The sequence below is a fragment of the Hemiscyllium ocellatum genome, chromosome 3 (assembly GCF_020745735.1).
Source record: "Hemiscyllium ocellatum isolate sHemOce1 chromosome 3, sHemOce1.pat.X.cur, whole genome shotgun sequence".
Taxonomy (NCBI): Eukaryota; Metazoa; Chordata; class Chondrichthyes; order Orectolobiformes; family Hemiscylliidae; genus Hemiscyllium; species Hemiscyllium ocellatum.
This window is the reverse complement of record NC_083403.1, coordinates 46,349,732-46,366,718: the sequence shown is the minus strand read 5'-3', so window position 1 is coordinate 46,366,718 and position 16,987 is coordinate 46,349,732. Positions and strand designations below refer to the sequence as shown.

The following is a 16,987-nucleotide window of genomic DNA, read 5'->3' as shown; positions in this document are numbered from 1 at the left end:
GCAACAAACTACTCACTGACTCCGAGTTTGGGTTACACTGGCAGCCCTGGTTCAAAAAGGGACAAAACAGCTGAATTCCAGAGCACCTCGCATTTATCTTCCAATACCTTACTGCCAATCTCCTGAACTCTACCCGATACAAGATTCAATTCATTAAAACCCCAAGGCCTATTTAGTCTTGTCTACCGACCCACTCTTCACCTAGTTGTGCTAGTTCACATAGAAGGCACAGCATAGCTCAGCCTTATCCCATTTCAGCCATAGCAGTATGCCAGCAATATCCATTCCCCTACGACATTTGTGCAGTATGTCTATTTCTTTCACTAAAGACATTCTCTTGGATTTTAGAAGCCTATCATTTTGACTGCATCTTGTTCAACTTACCTTACTTTTTCTTTCTGAATATTTAGGCCCAAACTCCACCATAGAACAATACAGCGCAGCACAGGCCCTTCGGCCCTCGATGTTGCACCAACGTGTGATACCGATCTGAAACCCATCTAACCTCCACCATTCCAATAAAACCATAGGATGTTATACAGTCATAGAGATGTACAGCATGGAAGTAGACCATTCAATCCAACTTATTCATGCTGACCAGATATTCTAAATTAATCTAGTCCCATTTGACAGCATTTGACGCATATCCCTCAAAACACTTCCTATTCGTTTACCCATCCAGATGCCTATTAATTGTTGTCATTGTACCAGCCTCCATTACCTCCTCTCGCAGCTCTTCCCTACCTGCACCACCCTCTGTGTGAAAAAGTTGCTGCTTCCTCCTCTCACTTTAAACCTATTCCCTCTATTTCTGGACTCCCTTACCCTGGGGAAAATACCTTGACTGCTCGCCTTATCCATATCCCTGATGATTTTATAAACGTCTTTAAGGTTACTCCTCAGTCTCTGACGCTCCAGGGAAAATAGCCCCAGCCTATTCAGCCTCTCCCTATAGCTCAAATCCTCCAACCCTGGCAACATCCATGTAAATCTTTTCTGAACCTTTTCAAGTTTCACAACTTATTAGTTTAGATTATAATTGCAGCGATGTATATTAATAATGTATGTATTAGTAAGGTTTATTTATCAAATACAACATGACAAAAAAATAAATCAAAGCCAGCCTCAAGTTATTGATGATGAGTAAGTTAGATCACATATTATTTTGAAATAAGTATTGTCATTACACTCTAAGAAAAAGTTTTGTGAACAACTTTATTTTTTTAATGTCATATACATGGACTTTAGTAAGGCATTTGATAAGGTTCGCATTGTAGACTAATGGAGAAAGTGAAGTCACATGGTGTGCAGGGTGTTCTAGCTAGGTGGGTAAAGAACTGGTTGAGCAACAGGAGACAGAGAGTAGTAGTTGAAGGGAATTTCTCGAAATGAAGAAAGGTGACCAGTGGTGTTCCACAGGGTCAGTGTTGGGGCCACTGTTGTTTGTAATATACATAAATTACCTAGAAGAGGGTACTGTTGGTATGATCAGCAAGTTTGCAGATGACACAAAGATTGGTGGAGTAGCAGAAAGCATAAGGGACTGGCAGAGAATACAGGAGGTTATAGACAGACTGTAGAGTTGAGCAGAAAGGTGGCAGATGGCTTTCAATCCAGACAAATGTGAGGTGATGCATTTAGGCAAGTCTAATTCTCGAGCGAATTATACAATGAATGGAAGAGCTTTGGGAAAGGTTGATTGGCAGAGAGATCTGGGAGTGCAGGTCCATTGTACTCTGAAGGTTGCTGCACAGGTGGATAGAGTGGTCAAGAAGGCATGTAGTATGCTTGCCTTCATTGGATGGGGTATTGAGTATAAGAGCTGGCAAGTCATGTTACAATTGTACAAGACATTGGTTTGGCCACATTTAGAATACGGTGTACAGTTCTGTTAGCCACATTAGCAAAAGGATGTGGACGCTTTGAAGAGAGTGCAGAGAAGGTTTACGAGGATGTTGCCTGGTATGGAAGGTGCTAGCTATGAAGAGAGGTTGAGTAAGTTAGGTTTATTTTCGCTAGAGAAAAGGAGATTGAGGGGGGACCTGATTGAGGTTTACAAAATCATGAAGGGTATCGACAGGGTGGATAGAGACAAGCTTTTTCCCAGGGTGAAGGATTCAATAACGAGAGGTCATGCTTTCAAGGTGAGAGGTGGCAAGTTTAAGGGGGATACACGTGGCAAGTTCTTCACACAGAGAGTGGTGGGTGTTTGGAACGTGTTGCCAGCAGAGGTGGTAGAGGCAGGCACGATAGATTCATTTAAGATGCGTCTGGACAGATGCATGAGTAGATGGGGAGCAGAGCGATAGAAATGCTTAGCAATTGACCGACAGGTTTAGACAGTACATTTGGATTGGCTCAGGCTTGGAGGGCTGAAGGGCCTGTTCCTGGGCTGTAAATTTTCTTTGTTCTTTGTTTAATCAGCTAGGTGTTTGACCCATCATGTTTAAAAGTCTTCAAATCAAGCTGCTAGGAAGTTCACACACTGCTGTCCTTGCTGATACAGAGTACACACTCTCCGTTCAAAACATAGCCCACTGGTCCAGGTTTGGTATGTTTGCTCCTTGGATGCTGCCTGAACTGCTGTGCTCTTCCAGCACCACTAATCCAGAATCTGGTTTCCAGCATCTGCAGCCATTGTTTTTACCATGTTAGCCGAGAGACCAGGCTTGGGGAGTCTCAATTAATACCAAAGCAGCAGAGTGTTCACTCTACAATGGATGCATAGTAGCAGCAGTTTGTACCATTACAAAATGCATTGCAGAAATTCACTAAGGCTCATTAGTCAGCACTTTCCAAACCCAGAACAACTAATACCTACAAGGACAAGGACAGCAGATAAATTGGAACGCATCACAGCACATTCCCCTCCAAGATACACACAATCCTGACTTGGAAATATATCACTATTCCTTCAGTTTTGCTCAGTAAGCATACTGGAAATCCTGCCTTAACAGCACTAACTACCTCTACACAGCAAATGGACTACAGTGGTTCAAGAAGGCCACCACCTTTAAACAGCCATGAATGAATTAATAAAGTTAGACAGTCAACCAACCACCTCAACAACCTGTATGAGGGGGCTACAATCTTGTGCAGTACTGGAGTAACAGCAATAGGATAAACAGAAGTAGACAGAAGTCTGGCAGGAAAACAAGACCATAGCAGAATCCGCAAGAAGACAAGAGGACAGTGGAACAAGGTACAAGTTAGCTTTTCCTGCAACATTTTAAATTAATTCATGAATCTTTAAGGGACATCATTAAACACAGTTCTATATTAACAACCAACTTCATTATAAAAGCTTTACTTTACGTGACCTCATTCAAAGATTTTGTATCTTCTCTTGTACCAGCTCTCTAAGCTGTGCATGCCTCAACTGGATTTTTGTTGGGTTGCAGTAGTTCTTCAATATCCCATGTCTTTAGATATAGACAATGGAAATAATTAACTGCACATCTACTGTTGAAGATATCTTTTTGACAGGCACACAGATTGGAACCCAGCCTCCTTGGCTGACAATAGTTATCATCTGATTGAGCACCCCATCACATTAGTACAGAGGTGGCAGGCTATCCTGACCTGGTAGTTGCTTTCTATTGAGAGACTAGCATCTGGCCACAGTTAGGAATTACTCATTGAAGTAAGTAACAAGCAATCTGAAGTTTACCAGTGATATCAAACAGTTCAATTGGAAATAAATGGTCATCAGATGTTAGGATTTGTAGTGCCCCACTCTGAAGTCCAGCTTATATGACATAATTGATGAACCCCATAAAAGAGGGAGCATCATAGACACAATAATCTCCAATACCTTTGGAATGTATCATGTTACACAGCAATAAGCCATTAGGATAAGAAAGGCTGCATTTATTTAAAGAAAACAACGGATGAATGTACATTCAACATCAACCTGAATAATTAATAACAAAGTAAAAACTGGAGATGATGTAAGAATACAATTGATATCAGGGACTGATTTTTAGACCAAAGACTAATTTTGACATTGCGATAATTGAAATAAACTGCCTAAGTTTAGGTCTACAAATTTATGTTTTTTTCCTTGAGTATAGAAGCATAATGCAGTCAATGCTCCATGGATTATATTCCAATTTATGCGCGTGATAAAGTGGGAAACAATCAAGCAATGTAGTATTGTGCCTTTACCTGCATGATTTTGCCATCCTTGTTTCTGTATAATGTATAGAGCTGGTAGGCACGGAAATTATGAGGGAGAACGGCTTGCTGTGGACTTGGGGAACAGCAGCAATGTTTGCTTTTCCTTTTCCTGATATTTGCATTGTCTTGTTGAGGCTGCTGGTCTGTCAGTGGAGGGGGATCAGAAAGAGCGGAACTCTGTGGGAAAGTAGACGTTCAGTAAGTTTGCATTAATTAGCTTCTGGTACAAATTAAACCATGGAACAACATATTATTTAAGCAATAAAACTCATTGCTTGGTGTTTTAAAGTACAGTTCACTTGTCCTCAAACGTCTGCTACACTCTGAAGAACCACCATCTGCAAACTTAAAAAGAACAAAGTTCTAACTAGGAAAAGAAATGCTTGGCAATGTTGTGAAGAATTGCTCCTTCACACAGAGTGATTCATAATTGTAATGCACTTCTGAATAGGTGAGAGGTGAAGTAAAGATGGAGCCATTCACAAGGCAGTGGAATGCAGTGATGTGAAAGCAGTATGTATATCCCATTTGTGATTGTCCTAGAGCATCAGGAATCAGCCAAGGAATATAAGACTCCAATCAGACAAGGAAAGGATGAGAAATGGACTTGAATGAATGACTTGGCTTCTGTTTAACAATGAATTGTCATACATCTGGGCTTCAATACTTATTACCAGATTTATTTCTTACCATGTGGGATCAAAACTCAACCTATGGGTTGCCCATTATCACCAGGCTCCTATACCTGCCATGGAAGGATGAGCCAGATGACTTGAGCTGCCTCACACATTATTATTGTTGTAAATATAAAGGCAGCTTGCACATTTCATGACTCAAAGATGAATCAAAGCTCTTCAACAGCTCACTGAGTGCTTTTGAAGTGCAGTGCCTCTCATAATGCATAGAAAGCAGAAGCCAATTTATGCACAATAAGATCCCACAAATAAAAATAAAACATTGATCAAATAACCTGCTTTAGTGATGCCCACTGAAAAATAAACGCTGGTTGTGAAATTGAGAATGATTCTCTGATTTTCTTCAAACACTATACAAGATTCTTTGCAGTAACTTTTTAAAGTGTAAATTAGACTGCCAATTGAAACACTAAAGAAAATCATGATTTTTAAAATGCTGATTGCTAAAGAAGGATGCAAATCATTTTTAGAGTGAAGATATTATCCAGCAGGAATTTTGAGTGCTTTATTTTGATTGACACAAACTTACTGATTTTATCTGCAACAAACGTGACCAGGAGAATAAACATAGAAAGCAACTTTTTTTTATACATATGAATATCAATGAAATTGAACATAAATGCATGAGGGATTTACCAGACTCATTAGTAATACTGTATTTATATAATCCAGTTATTTTACAACCCCTTGCTCAAATTATCTTGCTTTTTTCAAATAATGATAAAATAAGAGCTAAAATTATCTTTACCTTCTGTTTTTTCTTTCTCTCCCACTTTTTCTTCTGTTCTGGTGTAGCTACTCTGATTAAATCATCCCCATTTTTTTTCTTCTGATGTCCTTGCTCACTGCTGTGGCCATCATCCACTGAGACACTTCCCTGTTACATAACAGAAACTACTAAGTGACTAAAGCACTGAGAACTCCAGATTTTACTATCTGATGAAAGGTTTAATTGTCTCTTAGATAAAAGAAGAAGTTTGGCAAGTAGCCTTTGAGAGGGGAAATGGAAAATTATGTCCTCAAATGACTATACCACAGAACAGGAAATACACATCCTTGATGACTATTTTAATAACTTTACATACAATGAAATAGATGAGATTAGATTCCCTACAGTGTGGAAACAAGCCATTTGGTCCAACAAGTCCACACCCACTCTCCGAAGAGCAACTCACCCAGACCCATTCCCCCCTGACGAATGCACCTAACACTACAGGCAATTTAGCATGGCCAATTCACCTAACCTGCACATCTTTGGAAGGAAACCGGAGCACCCAGAGGAAACCCACACAGACATGGGGAGAATGTGCAACCTCCACACAGACAGTTGTCTGAGGTAGGAATTGAACCAGGGTTCCTGGTGCTGTGAGGCAGCAGTGCTAACCACCGAGCCACCCAAAAAGACCCAAAGCACTTCACATAGTAAAACTAGATATTGAGCAACAAAAAGGAAAGCTATCAATGATGGGAGTAGGTGTGATCAAACCAGTCAGTATTTTGGAAGGCCTTTGACCCAAACTTCCTTGAAGCCTGCTTTCCCAGCTCCAATTCCCTTTTCTCTCTGACATCTTTGAACATGTTGTCGCACCTGCTCAATCTATTTGCATCTTTCCTGAATTCCACATCTGAATCCCTTCATTCAGGTTTCATCCCCTGCCACATTCTGAAACAGCTCTAATCCAAGGGACAAATGACAGCTATGTGGGCGTTACAAAGATAAAATTTCCATTGTCATCCTTCCTGACCAGTCTGCAGTCTTTGATATGGCTGACCACACCATCCTCCTCCACACCTCACCACTGTGTCCACCTGGGTGAAATCACTTGCACTTGGAGTCTGTTATTTTCTATCCAATTGTACCCAAAGCATCACTTGAATGATTTCTCCTCCATTTTTTTCCAAAAATCTAACCTTGGTGCCTTCTTATTTTTCATTTGAATGTTCCTGCTCAGCCACACCATCCAAAAGCACATCCATTTCACATGTATGCTGGTGCCTCCCAGATTTATCTCACCATTATCTCTTGACTCCCCCACTGTTGTTAAATTACCTGATGGCCTATCCAATATTCAGTAATAGACAAGGAGAAATTTGCTCCAATTAAAATTTTGGAGGCTGAAGAATTTATTTTTCCACCCAGCATTAAACACAGCTCCCTCAGTACTTCCTCTCCCTGGCGATAGTCTGTGATTAGACCAGTCTGTTCGCAATCTTCGTGTCTCATTTGACACAGGATAAACTTTAGACCTCACATTTTCACAATCATTAGCTCCCACCCTCATCTCTGTAATATCACTCAACTTCACCCCTATCTGAGCTCACCCATGCCAAACCCTCCTTGGTGCCTGCTAACTCCATATTTGACTATTCCAACACAACTCTGACTGATCTTCCTCATTCTATCCTCCATAAACTTGAGGTTATTCAAAATTCTGCTGCATTTTCTTAACTGACAGCAAGTTTTGTTCACCCCTTTATTCACTGGTCTATATTAGCTTCTGGTCAAGCAAGACCAGATTTTAACATTCTCTTCTTGGTTCAAACTTTCCATGGTCTTTCCATGATCTCAGGAACCTATTCCAACTCTACAACTCTCCCAGGATATCTGTGTTTTACTAATTCTGGCATCTTGAGATTTCCCTGATTTTTCCTGCATTTTAGTAGTAACCTCTTAAAGTTACCTGAACCCCAACATCTAGAATATCTTTTAAGACATTCCTTAAAAGCTACATTTTGACCAAGCTTTTAGCCTGGTGTCTCCCTAAGTGTGATATTTTATTTAATAATGCTTCCTTGAAGTCTTTGGTACTTTGTATTCTATTCAGTTCTGTTACACATATTTCATATTGATATATGTTACTATTGGCTTTTGAAGGAGGGGAATCTAGGAGGAAGATGCAGCAGCTTATACAAAGCATTACAATGTGTGAGCCCAAGATGACTGTATGCTCTGTGACGAAGGAATGGAAACAATATTTGGGGAAAAAAAAGGAATGAACTGGTACATAGTGTTGCAAAACTTCAAATAAAGATGTAAAAGGAGCACCAGGACATGAAAGGACTTATGGATGCAGGCTTTGAATTCTGTATGCTTTAGGTTAGGCAGCAAATGGATCAAGAAAGGGTTAGAAGAGCATCAAGCCACTCAACTGATGGGATGCAGGTTAGCAGAGCTTTGGAATGATTTACAATGAGGATGCTATTAGAAAGGTAGAGGCAAAAGGTAATGATTAAATTCCCTACAGTATGGAAACAGGCCACTCAGCTCAACAAGTCCACACCGATCCTCTGAAGAGTAACCCAACCCCCTCCATTTACCCCTGACTAATGCACCTAACACTACAGGGAATTTCACATGGCCAATTCACCTAACCTGCACATCTTTGTGATGTGGGACAATCCCGGAACAAACCACACATACATGGGGAGAATGTGCAAACTCCACACAGACAGTCACCTAAGGTTAGAATTGAACCTGGGCCCTTGGCAACTGTGAGGCAGCAGTGCTAACTACTGAGCCACCATGCCACCCATGCTGTAATGAAGTCAGGAATAAGGATTTTATCTGCAGGAAGAGGAAGAAGAATTACAGTTTGACAAATAGGTGGTCCTCATGGAGGCAGGAATGTGAAGTTTGAAGTTGAGCTCAGAATTAAACTGAATTCAACATCTTGACCTCTTGCTCGCTATTTGTAAACAGGGACTCAGGATAATGGTTTCTGTCAGAATTTGAGCATTATAGATTTAGAATTGCTGACATGACATTGGAGAAAGTCCAGCTCCATTATGACTTGACATTGGAAAATTAAGTCAGACACAAAGTGGTGGATGTGGAAACAAGGGTAGTAGGAACCTAATAGAACTCGATGCTGTTAACATGCAAATAAAATTGGAACCCATGCTTATGAATACATGTTTCTAAAAGACAGGATTTGGGCAATGTAAGAAATGGCCCAAGGATGAAATGTCCCTCTGAGCTGTTCCTTTGATGATCAGCCATGATCATACTGAATGGTGGTGTAGGCTTGAAGGGCAGAATAGCCTACTCCTGCACCTATTGTCTATTGTCTGGTCTTTTGGAGGCAGAAGCAACTGGAGGACATACATTATGAGGGGTAGGAGTGGAACAAGTGAGATAGATATAGAACGGAGTGAGTATTACCAAATCCAATCATCAAATTCTCAACATTTCAATCTTTGTTTAAGTCATGCACTGCAGTGCTATTAAACTCAATACAAATTTATTGAGTGACACATTCGAACAGCACAACATAGTGGATAGTGAGGAAGGAAGTGGTAGGTTACAGCGGGATATAGATAAGTTGCAGAGCTGGGCGGAAATGTGGCAAATGGAATTCAATGTAGCTAAGTGCGAAGTCGTTCACTTTGGTAGGAATAACAAGATGATGGATTACTGGGCTAATGGTAGGCTACTTGGTAGTGTGGATGAGCAGAGGGATCTTGGTGTCTATGTACACAGATCTCTGAAAGTTGCCACCCAGGTAAATAGTGCTGTGAGGAAGGCATATGGTGTACTGGGCTTTATTGGCAGAGGAATTGAGTTCCAGAGTCCTGAGGTCATGTTGCAGTTGTATAGGACTCTGGTGAGGCCTCATCTGGAGTATTGTGTGCAGTTTTGGTCGCCATACTATAGGAAGGATGTGGAAGCTTTAGAACGAGTGCAGAGGAGGTTTACCAGGATGTTGCCTGGAATGGTAGGAAAATCTTATGAGGAAAGGCTGAGGCACTTGGGGCTGTTCTCATTGGAGAAGAGAAGGTTTAGGGGAGATCTGATAGAAGTGTATAAGATGATTAGGGGTTTAGATAGGGTAGATACTAAGAACCTTTTACCGCTAATGGAGTCAGGTGTTACTAGGGGACATAGCTTTAAATTAAGGGGTGGTAGGTATAGGACAGATGTTAGGGGTAGATTCTTCACACAGCGGGTTGTGAGTTCATGGAATGCCCTGCCTGTATCAGTGGTGAACTCTCCTTCTTTATGGTCATTTAAGCGGGCATTGGATAGGCATTTGGAAGTTATTGGGCTAGTATAGGTTAGGTAGGATTCGGTCGGCGCAACATCGAGGGCCGAAGGGCCTGTACTGCGCTGTATCCTTCTATGTTCTATGTTCTATAACATGATATGAAAATTTCATTCAATTATTTCTGTTGATGCAATAATCCATATGTTGGGATATCAATTGACAAGTTGAAACAAAATTACTACCATTTATGAAGTTTCCCTTCAGTCAATCTTAAAGAAAATGGAATGAAAAATGCTCTGGTTTCAGAGAACAAATAATTAATCTAACAGTTCCAAGTTTGAAAACAGTCCAATACAAGCTATTTAACAGCAAACCATATTGATTAGCATTACAGTGTACAATAGTTTTTGAGTTGAATATGTAGATTTGATTGCAGAGAATTACCATACCAAAAATTCTGTAGTCATCAAAATTTAATTAAGGTCAAAGTCAAACTTAAGTTCCCTATAATTACTGTACTCTCATCTTCCAAATTAAACTTTAATGATCAATGGGTTGCATTCACTAGACCTATTGTATGAAGCATCTTGCTCAGTCGCTCCTTCTCATGCACTTGTAAGCTCCAGAATGCTTCTTCAAAATAGGAACATTAGAGCTCAAATCCTACACTAACCTCGGATCACTGGACAGTGATAAGTGAGAACACTGACTGATTTTCCCCCTTTCAGCTGAGGGCCAACTCCACAGATATTTGGAGCATCTATGTACCTTACTCTGGATCAATTCATCACGAGGCACAGATTGGGCTCTTCGTTCTTGCTTGAGTTTTTCCCTCCTCTTCCTCAGGCTTCTCCCACGACAAAAACTGAGAACCTGGCAATATTACAAAAGTATTTATCTAAAGCCTTCCTCACAAAAGTTAAAACCTTGAAGGTGATTTATTCATGCCAATTTTTAAAAGCACCTACTGCCTTGCTAAAAATGTTGTGACCCAGCAGCTACAAACAATGAATGCTATTTATATACTTGTATTGGATTAAGTGCTCTTTAAGCAATTAATTACTTAAAAATTGAATTTAGTCTACTCACTTAAAGCAGATTAAAGAAAGTTCTACATAGATATTTCCTAGCTGCAAAAAATAACAAAGGAAAATGGCAGAATATTAATCCATCTTCACTATTTAACCTTGGCATTCCTAAGTAATCACAGATCTGACCACAAGACCTTACCTGTGGTGCTTTGGTGAGGAGAAGGGCTACTTCTGGACTGTTATTATCTCTAGCTGCTTCCAGAGGGCTCAGCCCTGCCTACAGGAAGAATCAAGGAAGTAGTTCGTTTTGGATCTTATCACATTCAACCTGACAGCTAGATGTTCCATTAATGTGTTGCATTAGAAAAACAATGTGGATTATTATAAACACAACAAAATGTTGCATTTTATGTCAGACTTGGCACAAAATGTAGGAAGATCAGAGTGATGCTGGAAAAGCACAGCAGGCCAGGCAGCATCCAACGAGCAGGATGCTGCCTGACCTGCTGTGCTTTTCCAGCACCACTCTGATCTAAACTCTGGTTTCCAGCATCTGCAGTCCTCACTTTTGCCTACAAAATGTAGGAAATATAGTCAACTGATTTAACCCCAAATTGAAACCCTTGCGTTGTAAAATAAACTTTAGCATTCATTATGAAAATTTCTAAGTACGCTAACTACACCTAACTGACTCCTCAATTCCTATTTTTATCATGTACAATACATATTGTCACAGAGTCAATAAAGTAGCTAAAATCACTAACAGGGCGAAAGGGAGTACAGCAGATGCTGGAGATTAGAGTCAAGACTGTGGTGCTGGAAGAGCACCACAGCAGGTCAGGCAGCATCCAAGCAGCATTAAATCTAATGACATTTTAATAACCTAAAATGATTGTACCAACAGGGTTATAATGGTAACTGCGACTTAGTCTAAATAAAATATTAACACCAAAGCTCAAAGGGTAAATAAGCAGGAATAAAAATCAAAATTCTGCAGGGGTCAAAACTTTGAAGTAAAAACAGAAAGTGCCCAAAATGCTCAGCAGGTCTGGCAGCATCGGTGAAGGCACAAACAGAGGGCAGAATACTCCCAGCCCCTAAATAACGTAGGCAATGTTAAAGTACAGCAAGATTGGAAAAATTAGATTCTGTTTTGCCTTGCCTTTTAGTACAGACAAAAACAGGCAGCTTATCATGGCTTCCAGCTGTAATCAATCAAGAACATTGAACATGTTGCTGTATAACATCACACTACATCAACGTCACACCTACTACATGTGCTAGCAACTTAAAAACAAACACATTTAAAGTGCTTCAACCAAATAGCCAGGTTTCACAGTCCAAGGAGATACCAGTCCTCAATCAAGTCAAAGAGGACTGCAGTCATTCAGGGGCACTCACTGATGTTCAACCCCTGGGTTGACATGGTTAACAGTGGAAGACTGTGTATTGAGTCAGAAGAGATTGGAGAGGTCTTGAATGAGTACTTTTCTTCAGTATTTACAAATGAAAGGGACCGTATTGTTGAAGAGGAGAGTATGAAATGGACTGGTAAGTTAGAGGAGATACTTGTTAGGAAGGAAGATGTGTTGGGCATTTTGAAAAACTTGAGGATAGACAAGTCCCCCGGGCCTGATGGGATATACCCTAGGATTATGTGGGAAGCAAGAGAGGAAATTGCAGAGCCGTTGGCAATGATCTTTTAGTCTTCAATGTCAAAGGAAGTGGTACCAAGGGACTGGAGAGTGACAAATGTTGTGCCCCTGTTCAAAAAAGGGAATAGGGATAACCCCGGGAATTACAGGCTAGTTAGTCTTACTTCGGTGGTAGGCAAAGTAATGGAAAGGGTACTGAGGGATAGGATTTATGAGTATCTGGAAAGACACTGCTTGATTAGGGACAGCCAGCACGGATTTGTGAGGGGTAGGTCTTGCCTTGCAAGTCTTATCAAATTCGTTGAGGAAGTGACCAAGCATGTGGCTGAGGGTAGAGCAGTGGATGTAGTGTACATGGATTTTAGTAAGGCATTTGATAAGGTTCCCCATGGTAGGCTTATGCAGAAGGTCAGGAGGCATCGGATAGTGGGAAATTTGGCCAGTTGGATAGAGAACTGGCTAACCGGTCGAAGTCAGAGAGTGGTGGTAGATGGTAAATATTCAGCCTGGAGTCCAGTTACAAGTGGAGTTCCACAGGGATCAATTCTGGGTCCTCTGCTGTTTGTAACTTTTATTAATGACTTGGAAGAGGGAGTCGAAGGGTGTGTCAGTAAATTTGCAGATGATACGAAGATTGGTGGAGCTGTGGATAGTGAGGAGGGCTGTTGTCGGCTGCAAAGGGACTTAGATATGATGCAGAGCTGGGCTAGGAGTGGCAGATAGAGTTCAACCCTGTCAAGTGTGAGGTTGTCCATTTTGGAAGGACAAATAAGAATGCGGAATACAGGGTTAACGGTAGGGTTCTTAGTAAAGTGGAGGAGCACAGGGATCTTAGAGTCTATGTTCATAGCTCTTTGAAAGTTGCCACTCAGATGGATAGAGCTTGTAAGAAGGCCTATGGTGTATTAGCGTTCATTAGCAGAGGGATTGAATTCAAGAGTCGTGAGGTGATGTTGCAGCTGTACAGGACCTTGGTGAGGCCACATTTGGAGTACTGTGTGCAGTTCTGGTCGCCTCACTTTAGGAAAGATGTGGAAGCTTTGGAGAGGGTGCAGAGAAGATTCAACAGGATGTTGCCTGGAATGGAGAATAAGTCGTACGAGGATAGGTTGAGAGTGTTAGGCCTTTTCTCATTGGAACGGCGAGAGATGAGGGATGATCAGGGGAATGGATAGAGTAGACAGTCAGAGACTTTTTCTCCGGGTACAACAGAGTGTTACAAGGGGACATAAATTTAAGGTGAGGGGTGGAAGGTATAGGGGAGATGTCAGGCGTAGGTTCTTTACCCAGAGAGTGGTGGGGCCAGGGAATGCGCTGCCTGTGGGAGTGGCAGAGTCAGAATCATTGGTGACCTTTAAGTGGCAATTGGACAGGTACATGGATAGGTGCTTAAGCTAGGACAAATGTTCTGTGCTGTATTGTCCTATGTTCTATGTTCTATCTATAGCCATTTCCATGAAGCAGAATCACAGGTGACCTTTTCATAGTCTCACCTGCAGACCACAGTTCACAAAGAGAATCCAAGATCCCACAGGCTGCAGATGGACGTGGATCTGATTTCCTCTCACCTTGAACTGTATGTACTTGACAATATGCACTTATATGCACTGCTGTCTTACTTGGGGGAGGCGGTTTTGTGGGCTGATGGAGGTTGGAGAGACAGTTACAATTCCAGACTGTATTTGCACAGCTACTGATGACATAGTGTTTATTTGGTTAGGATTTCAGGCCTGGGATGGCAACATGAGGGAACACCATGGTAACACAGAAACTAGGAGGAGTAGGCCATTCTGCACTTCAAACCTGCTCTGACGTTCAAAGTAATCATGGTGGATCCTCTATCTTAATGTCATATTCCCACTTCTGTCCCATGCCCCTTAATGCATTTAATATCTAAAAGTGTATGTATCTCCAGGCAGATTAATAATGATAATCTAAGATAGGGATGGGGAGAAAAAGAACAAAGAAATAAAGGTCCAAGGGGGAAGGAACAGAAAAAAGGGGAGACAGAAATAACCAAGAAGCAAATGAACACAGAGGGGATTTGGGTCACATTGTTACGTGGGTGAGAAGAGACATTCCTGTATATGGCATGCAGAAAGTTAAAGAATGACATTTCTAAGTGTTTGTAGGAAAATATCTCAAGCTTAAATCTGAAGCTTAACTCATTTGATTTCATTTGCATAATTTTAAAAAGAGACGTAATATTTTAATCTCAAAGTCTCAACTGAACTCATGCAGAAATGCTATTTTCCTCACTGCCAAATTACATGGAGTACTGAAAAACATCACTATCAATAACACAAATCCTACTTACATTATTGACAATGTTGCTGTCAGCCCCAGCTTCCAACAGAAGTCTTGCTATTTTCTTGTGGTTGAGAGCTGCAGCAATATGGAGTGGTGAGTCACCTGCCTGTGAGGATCAATCAGATCAAAAACGTTCATGGAACTTTATAACATCTTCTATCAGTTGTAATATTGAGTTGATAAGGGTACATTTCTAAGGATTTAATTGTCAGCTCAGGGCCAGTTTAAGGAATTCCAAATAATTTTCAGGCAGTAGGTTAAAGCAGCAGGAATTAAACTGTTATCGGGTTTTCTACAGTGTTTTGTAAACAGCAGATCTGGAAGGGAGGTTAGAGAAATTCAACAAGCAGTACCCGCGCAACTCTGTGTTATTTAATATACCAGATAAATATGCATCTAATGGGTGATTTCATGGTCCAATGATTGGAGAGGGAAGGGGAACTCCTAGGAAATGCAGTCTTGGAAGTCACAGGTATTGATTCAGTTTAGTGATCAGAAAGAGACATATTGACGTCCAAGATATACTTCTTATGGACAGTAGATTCTACTTGGAGTGCCAAGTTGCTCGACACGTGACACACTCAGTATGGGGTAACGGAAAGGGTACAAGGTAAGGAATCTTGTAGCTTTGAAGGTGACTTTTAGATCAGTTTTTCAAATATGTGATATATTTTCCCCTTCCCTTTTCTTTACAGAACACAGAAGCTTAGATTGCCTGATTTACGTTATTTTAATATCACTATTTAAACTATTTAAAATATGTGATTTTAAGTTGATTAAATTAACAGCACAAAATCCATGCAACTATGCATGAGCATTTGGGAGAAGAATGCAGATGTGTTTTGCACTTAATTACTTTTATCATCTCACTTTTCAACTCAAGGAATCCTGCGGGACAGGATGTACATGCATTTGGAAAGGCAAGGACTGATTAGGGATAGTCAACATGGCTTTGTGCGTGGGAAATCATGTCTCACAAACTTGATTGAGTTTTTTGAAGAAGTAACAAAGAGGATTGATGAGGTCAGAGCGATGGACATGATCTATATGGACTTCAGTAAGGCGTTTGACAAGGTACCCCATGAAAACTGTTTAGCAAGGTTAGATCTCATGGAATACAGGGAGAACTCGCCATTTGGATATAGAACTGCCTTGAAGGTAGAAGAAAGAGGGTGGTAATGGAGGGTTGTTTTTCAAATTGGAGGTCTGTGACCAGTGGAGTGCCACAAGGATCGGTGCTGGGTCCACTACTTTTCTTCATTTATATGAATGATTTGGATGTGAACATAGGAGGTATAGTTAGTAAGTTTGCAGATAACATCAAAATTGGAGGTGTAGTGGACAGCGAAGAAAGTTACCTCAACTACAACAGGATCTTGATCAGATGGGCCAATGGGCTGAGGAGTGGCAGATGGAGTTTAATTCAGATAAATGTGAGGTGCTGCATTTTGGGAAAACAAATCTTAGCAGGACTTATACACTTAATGGTAAGGTCCTAGGGAGTGTTGCTGAACAAACAAAGTGCAGGTTCATAGCTCCTTGAAAGTAGAGTCGTAGGTAGATAGGATAGTGAAGGCGGCATTTGGTATGCTTTCCTTTATTGGTCAGAGCATTGAGTATAGGAGTTGTGAGGTCATGTTGCGGCTGTACAGGACGTTGGTTAGGCCACTTTTGGAATATTGCATGCAATTTTGGTCTCCTTCCCATCAGAAAGATGTTGTGAAACTTGAAAAGGTTCAGAAAAGATTTACAAGGATGTTGCCAGGGTTGGAGGATTTGAGCTATAGGGAGAGGCTGAATAGGCTGGGGCTGTTTTCCCTGGAGCATCGGAGGCTGAGGGGTGATCTTATTGAGGTTTAAAAAAATCATGCAGGACATGGATAGGATAAATAGACAAAGTGTTTTCCCTGTGGTGGGGGAGTCTAGAATTAGAGGCCATAGGTTTAGGGTGAGAGGGGAAAGCTATAAAAGAGACCTAAAGGGTAACTTTTTCACGCAGAAGATGGTGCGTGTATGGAATGAGCTGCCAGAGGAAGTGGTGGAGGCTAGTAGAATTGCAACATTTAAAAGGTATTTGGATGGGTATATGAATAGGAAGGCTTTAGAAGGATATGGGCCAAGTGCTGGCAAAT

At 40.9% G+C, this 16,987-nt stretch overlaps 1 protein-coding gene across 4 annotated transcripts in view; it reads right to left on the bottom strand.

The window, feature by feature from the left end:
- ankrd6b (ankyrin repeat domain 6b) overlaps positions 1–16,987 on the bottom strand; it is a 235,520-nt gene that overhangs the window by 15,354 nt on the left and 203,179 nt on the right. For 3 of the 4 annotated variants that reach the window (XM_060856969.1, XM_060856964.1, XM_060856980.1), the window contains 5 exons: positions 14,863–14,961; positions 11,090–11,167; positions 10,628–10,732; positions 5,623–5,751; positions 4,168–4,356 (listed from right to left, as the gene is read on the bottom strand). In XM_060856969.1, coding sequence (XP_060712952.1) covers positions 4,168–4,356; positions 5,623–5,751; positions 10,628–10,732; positions 11,090–11,167; positions 14,863–14,961 — 600 coding nt within the window. The remainder of the gene's footprint in view (positions 1–4,167; positions 4,357–5,622; positions 5,752–10,627; positions 10,733–11,089; positions 11,168–14,862; positions 14,962–16,987) is intronic. The other variant, XM_060856975.1, reaches the window with a different exon arrangement.